General features: G+C 35.7%; 1 gene segment (V, D, J or C); it reads right to left on the minus strand.

The window, feature by feature from the left end:
- Window positions 1-3,391: 3,391 nt before the first annotated feature.
- On the minus strand, window positions 3,392-4,015 carry LOC105502749. The segment is given in 2 exon segments: window positions 3,392-3,757; window positions 3,903-4,015. Coding segments are annotated over 2 exon segments (415 nt in total).
- Between the last annotated feature and the right edge of the window lie 3,284 nt (window positions 4,016-7,299).

Consider the following 7,299-nt stretch of genomic DNA (forward strand, 5'->3'; position numbering starts at 1 on the left):
AAACCTGCACGTCCTGTACATCTGTACATATATCCTGGAACTTAAAACAAAATATTTTTTTAAAACTCATCAAAAAAATATTAGAACTAATAAATATAGTTTCAGGACAGAAAATAAAAAAGTTTCATTTTTACAATAACAATAAACAATCTGAAAAATAAATTAAGAAAATGATTCCATTTACAGACTTAAGTGAATAAAAAGGTAATTTTTGCCAGAGACAGAGACAAATGCAAAAAAATACTGGTTCTCTCTATCTATATCTATAGTTTTATAAATACGGATACAGATGTTAGTTCAGGCTGCTATATCAGATTACCATAAACTGGGGGATGGAAGGGGTTAAACAGCAGAAATTTATTTCAGTTCTGGAAGCTGAGAAGTTCAAGACCAAGGTGCCAGCCAATCTGGTCTATGGTGAAGCCCCACTTCCGGGTTTGTAGAGGGCCTTCTCCTTGCATCCTCATGTAGCTGAGAGCAGAGAGCTACCTAGCCCTCTGGTCTCTTGGCTTCTTCTTATAAAGACGTTAATTCCATTCATGAGGGCTTTACCCTAACAGTCTAATTACCTGCCGAGGCTCAATCTTGATCAATATATTGGAATTAAGATTTCAACATATTAATTTTGGCAGAGCACAAACATTCGGTCTGTCTTGATCAATGGATAGATAGATGGATGGATGATAGGCAGATATATGCTGATATATATCACACGTATGTTATATATATTTTTTCATACATATCAATTCAACTAAATCAGAAAATGCATTAGCAAATGGGCAGACCTGGACAGAAATTTTAACCCAGAGGACGGTCAAATGCCTTACAAGCATATACAATCCATATATAATCCCGTAAACACAGACCATAATTATGGAGTGATACTACATACATGTAGAAGGAAGGCTTAAATTAAAAAGTTTTACAATACCAAGTGTTGATGGAGATGTAGAACAATAGAAACTCTCATACATTGCTGGTAGAAAGGTACATTTGTATACCCTGTTTGGAAATCAAAAGGATTATCCACTACAGTTTGATATACCAGCAACAATGTATTTTACTTTATATTCCAGCAAGTGTGTTCAAAGACTGCTAACATGTTACATATCCTTTCTAAAGTTTGGGACATAAGACATATATAACTTTTATCATTTCTTCTATACACACACACACACACACAAATGTGAGTATGTATGTGTGTTTATGGAGATAGATTAGACAGACAATAGATAGATGGACAGATAGATCAACTGATAGATAGAGTGATAGATAGATGATGTTCTTATAATGCTGCTGTGGTAACAGTGTGAGAGACCCAGGGACTGTCCAAGAAGTGTACACAATTACCCACATAAATAACCTTGTCTCTGCCAGCTGCTTCGATAGGTTCATCCTATCATAAACCACTGAGGGTTGTGTATATGGTGCAAGTTAGTGACTCAGTAAGAAACTAGCACATAGGCAAGGGATAGAGCATCTATATAAAAAGAAATAATCAGGGTTTATATATTCTCATAGAATGGAAATTCACTTTTATGTCACTATGAGCCTAAAGTAGATGGGAGCAGAGACAAAGGGATTATAATGCAATATTTCCTGGACAGGATATTCACTAAAACCTGGAGTTTCAATCTTAGAGAAGACTTGATAAGAATTTGCAAAACTCAATAGTTTTATTTTTAGCTAAATACTTAATAGTCTTGTTCACATTCTGACCACTTTCTGTATTCACTATCTTTGAGACTAAACATATTATTTATTATTCTTATTGATGTCTGCTCCAGACATTAAGGGGAGAGATTACATTAGTCAAGAAAGAAGCATAAGTGAGGACTAAAAACTGACAAACACAAATGTTTCTGTTCACTCTTATAGGGTAGTCACTAATATTGACATCACCTTAATATTCTGTTGACCATATTTATCAATGTATGTCCTTGGAAGTGGAAAAACAATTATAGCAGAAAAGAGCTGTAAGAGAAAAAATGAGATTCCAGAATCAGATTCTTTGATGTCTGCTCTTACAGAGAGTGGGGGAGATCTCTGAAACTGAGCCTTCCAAAGAACTTAACATATGAAATCATGTTTTTGATTATCATTCATCTACCCTGCCCTCCAGGGTTCCAGCCCAGTTTAATGACAGTAAATCTAAGACAGAAATTGCTCTTAACTATGAGCTCATCATTGCGCATATTATTACTGGGTGCAATGGCCTTTGTTGGTCTTCACCATGCAATAACCACAAAGTCCTCATTTCTATGATCCAATTATTTCCTTCCTTGGTAATATTATTTCAGCCACTCCTTATGTGTTGGCTACTAAATACTAACCTGAGAAGCCAATTAAGTTTGCAGAGTTAGGGATAATTACAGATAAATCGTAATATTTCCTTAGGAAACAATCCTACATGAGATTTCTTTAGGTAGTGGCTGTAGTAGAACAACAGCATGAAGGCTAGCATAATCTGGGAAGAACGAGGTCGAAACGCGAAGACTACTTTGCTGGTGTTATTTTCCCACAAGTTTCAGAAAAGTGATTCTAAATAGCAAATGCTCAATTAAAAAGAATCACCTGAACATTAAAGAGTGAAGATAAAAAGATATGTGTTTCCTCAAGTATTGTGATTTGTCAAATTTAATTTCCTCAACCTCTACACAGTTTTCAGGTTTTGGAAAATTATGTGGGATTTCAGGTAAGATTTGAGCAGTGGCATGACGGGGATAAACCAAAATTTGTCCAAAGACATAGAGGATATCTCTTTAAATTTGGAATTATAGAATTGAATTGTGTTAAAAGAACAAGTATCTCAAAAGAACAATTTTCTTAAAAAAAGAAATGAGACATCTTACTGATCAATATAAGTAAGAAAAAAAAAGGAAAATAAAAGAAAGATAAATACTTGAAATCTGAGGCGAGCCTGACTAGTAAGAGTCTGTACCCAGGTTACATGTTGCTCTCAATCACTTGCTTTTCCCCATCACTGGAGGGAGGACTGAGGAGGACTGGTGAGCACTCAGTGGGTTAGGGAACAGTCACAATGACTGTGTAGATGAGGGTGAGAATGTTTATAGGAGGGGACAGTGTCCTTTAATGCTACTATTTGGAATCTAAGCTAGATGCATTTTTGGTCTTTGGAGGTGGAAATGATGAGTGTGGCAAAAGACAGGGAGTTGGTCATGAGAGATTACCTCTGCTTGGAAGTGAAATTGTTGGCACAGCTGGACAATTTGAGAAAGGCTGTCCTGGTTTTTGTCATATCAAGTGTTTCAGGCACAGCATAGGGGCAGCAGAAACTACAGAAACAAAAAGAAAAAGGAAGTGAGTTACATGGGCATGGAGAAGTGTTATAAACACCACAGGGTCACCCAGTTCCACATTCTGAATATTTTCAGCAGCAGCGGAGGCAATCCCACCGAAAGCATTTGGAGGTTTTTGTAACAGGGTGCATCACTGTGAGAGGGAAATTATCATGTTGTAGACAGAAGTAATATGCAGCATCCTCAGATTCTATATTATTAATTGTGAGAGTAAAATCTGTTCCATACCCGCTGCCACTGAATCGAGGTGGGATTCCAGAGACAAGAGTAGTAGCATCTTTAATAATGAGTTTAGGAGCTTCTCCTGGTTCCTGTTGGTACCAGTTCATATCATCATCAATGTCTTGGCTGGCTTTGCAGGAGATGGTGACTTTGTCTCCTGGAGTCGCTGACACGAATGCCGGAGACTGTTGTGAGTATCGTTTCTGCCCTGGTATCTGATTATGGAGCAAAGTAAAAAACATAAATAAAATGCATCATATTTGGAGAGAATGAGGAAAATCAATTCCTTATGAAAATATAGTATTTTTGTGGAGATGAGGGGGACTTAATGGCACAGAGGAGACAAAGTGTTTCTCTTACCAGAGATCCAAAGGAGGAGGAAGCTGAGGAGGTGAACCTGGGATCCCATAACCTTGGCCCTGACCTGCAGGTGGTAGTCAGTTTCCTAATCAGTTTGACAGCATAAATTTTATGGTCACAAACATATTACAGGGTTATATAAGGGAGAAATATGCAAATTATGTGGTACATGATGGTGACATAGGGAGTGTTTAAATGGCAGAGTGTGTGAGATCTAACCCATGAGCTGTGCATAGTTTTAGCTTCACAGCTGTGCACACTCAGAAGGTTAACATTGACGTAACCTCTTGGGTGTGCATTTATCACCTTTCTTTTTCTTTGCTTTTCTGCAACAAGACTCATTATTCTGCAGACTTCAGTGCTACCTCTTCTGTGGTTCTGATACTCAGTAACCTACCACTGGTAGACACCCTGGCAATATTCCTGACATTGCCAACAATTGCCTTTCTTTGAGCCCTACATCAAGCATCCTGTTCTGTTCCCTGTGATGAAACTCAGGGTCAGAGAGGCTGCACTTTTACAATGCACACTTCCCTGATTACTGAGCCCTACTTTTCTTTGGCATTAATGCACTTGTTAGTTCTACTAAACTATAAGTCCATAATATCCTGAGAGTTGTTTTCATGTACTAAAATTTTTATTTTGACTACAATGTATTAATTGCTTTTCAAAGGAACCTGGTTGTCATAAAATGATTTTCTTTCTATACCATAAATGCACATTTTTTAAAACTATAAGCAGACTTTGAAAATGGAACGCTGAAAATCACAGGCATACCTTAGCTTAAAAGAGATAAAGAGTGAGAAATTAGATTAGTATAATCAGTTTGAGTGGAAAGTGATGTTACTCTCCTGGGTTTTTTTTTTTAATAATAAAATTCTGTTTTTCCCATTTTATTCTTCTAGAAGACAAAGGATGTCTTCTAGACGTGGAGGTGGAGGATTCTTGCTAATGAAACAAAAAGCATTCTAGAAAGTTTCCAAGCTTCAACATTGCTGGTATCTGATATGTATTACTGGAAAACAGAACCAAATACATAATTTGTGAGCTCCAGTGCAAAATAAAAATGCAAGGCTGCTTCTTAAAACAGGAAGAGAATTTTCTCTAAAATATTTTTTTAACTTTGAAAATATAATAGTAGCATGAATAGCAAGATAAGTTTTCATATAATTCAAAATGTCTGCTTATGCATTCTATCATATCACTGGATCCTCCATTACAAGGAAAAAATAATTTTTAAATTGTTTTTCTCACTAACAATTGATTAATTTGAATCTTCATATGAGAATAATGTGCTTTTCTATCAAATATAACAATATTTAAACTTAGTTTTTACTTCTAAGACTGTGGAAATTTGCTTTGCATTATTACAGCAATTTTCAAATGTGGAGATTCTAAACTCTTGGGAGAATTATAATAACTCCTTTATATGTTTTATTACAACGTTTATGAGTATGATTTTATTTTGTAATGATTTACTCACACTGTTTACTGCCTAAGCATTAGTAGTTCCTGTTTTAATACTCGGGTTGAAGAGTTAAAATTAATTATACGTTAATTTAATTTCAATTTATTAAGCCACATAATTATACAATAACAGTAATACACAGAATTTTGATTAATAGCTACTATTAACAGAGCATAGCTTATGTTCCCAGGGCCCATACCAAAGGCACAGTATCTGCTCTATCCTTCCTCTCATGTCTGTGAGATATTTTTAATCACCCCTAAAGGATCACCTGGTTGATACATTAAATAGCTTTCCTAAGTTCAAACTTTAGCTAAAAGAAAAGTCAGAGTTTAGACCTTAGTTTGCCTAACCCGAAAGCCCTTGGTATATAGTCTGTCTACAGTGATGCATGGTTGTCCTCAGATTCATCTATGTGTTACTTTCTCATGTTCATGTTTTTGGTGTGATTTCACACTTTATTTGTAACATTGTGCTGCAGTCTCCCTCATCTTTCATAATGTCTATAAAAGAGAATCACAGGCAACTATAAACGGGTCAACTGTCTATGCTGTTAAACTAAAGCTAGTTCTAAAGCCTTTTATTCTGTATGACTCCCACCCAGCCCTCTGGGTGCTCAGCTACTCACTTTAAGATGGAGACACTCTCGGCATGTTTCATTGAACGAGAGGCCTGGTAAGCAGGGGTTCCTCTAACAGCCGGAACACAGAACCCTTTTCCTGGTATGAACCTAACTCTGGAAAACGTTCAATTGAAGATTGATCACAACTGTCAGGACAGTTTCCAAATTAAAGGAACTTTTGAATTTCAATTTCAGTGGAACAATGTAAATAAAGAATTTAAATAACTCAACACTGCAGCCATACCTGCTATATTTGAGAGTAATAATGTGTAATCTAAAGAGGAAAATGTCATAATAAAGTAAAAATAGAAAAGGATCTATAAAGAAAATTTAGCTAAAACTGCCTGTAAGAAGAATAAGAAGTGAGATTAACATAGAAGACACTTTTTAAGACTCATTATTGGGGTTTGTTCTGATGAAGTAGCTTAAAGGAATAAGAAATATGGGTTGAAATAGAGGAAGTGAGAGCAAGATAGAGGGCCCACGAGAGAAGCTGCCTTATACGCTACAAGAATATTAATTACTGCCCTCTTTTTGAATGGGAGTGTCTATAGCAGTTGTGCCATTCCTGTCTCACTATTATTTGCAGGTCCTCAGATTTAAAAGAGGAGGACTCAAGGAACAGCATTCAAAGAACCATGGACAAGAGAACTCATTCACAACAGAACTTGATTTAAATAACGGTATTTTGGACCTTAACCTGACACTTGTGGAATAACACTTGGGATTTGGGGGTGAGAATTAGTGTATTTTATATATGGATAGAATGCGGATTGCTTTAGCAAAGGTGAACATAAATGATTATATTCTCCGAGAGGATTGTAAGAAGATCTCTCATTCTACATGTTCCTCTAATAGTGTGATTGTATTAGATCTATAGTAGATAAACTGTGACACTCCTCCCGTTAACTCCAGGAAATGAACTCTAAACTTTACATTTTACCGTTTACAGATATCAGTGCTAAATGAATCATTAACTTAAATATGAAAGTGAAAAAAATAAAGCTTCTAGAAAATGTCATAGAAACATCTTTATGACCTAAACATAGCCAAAGATTTTCTTAAAAAGATATACAACACACCAAACACAATGGAAAAGAATAACTAGTTAGACATCACTAGCATGATTTCTTTTTTGTATTAAACAAATAAATACAGTTACCTTTTTATAAATACATATTGAAGAAATAAACTTCCCAGAGGAAAGCCAAATTATAAAAAAGAAAGATTCAGAATGTAATTACCTTAGTGGGGAGAGGTAGGTGTATGGGATTATGAAGATGTTCAGATCAGATATAAGTTACTGT

This window comes from Colobus angolensis, unplaced genomic scaffold (assembly GCF_000951035.1).
Source record: "Colobus angolensis palliatus isolate OR3802 unplaced genomic scaffold, Cang.pa_1.0 Scaffold801, whole genome shotgun sequence".
Taxonomy (NCBI): Eukaryota; Metazoa; Chordata; class Mammalia; order Primates; family Cercopithecidae; genus Colobus; species Colobus angolensis.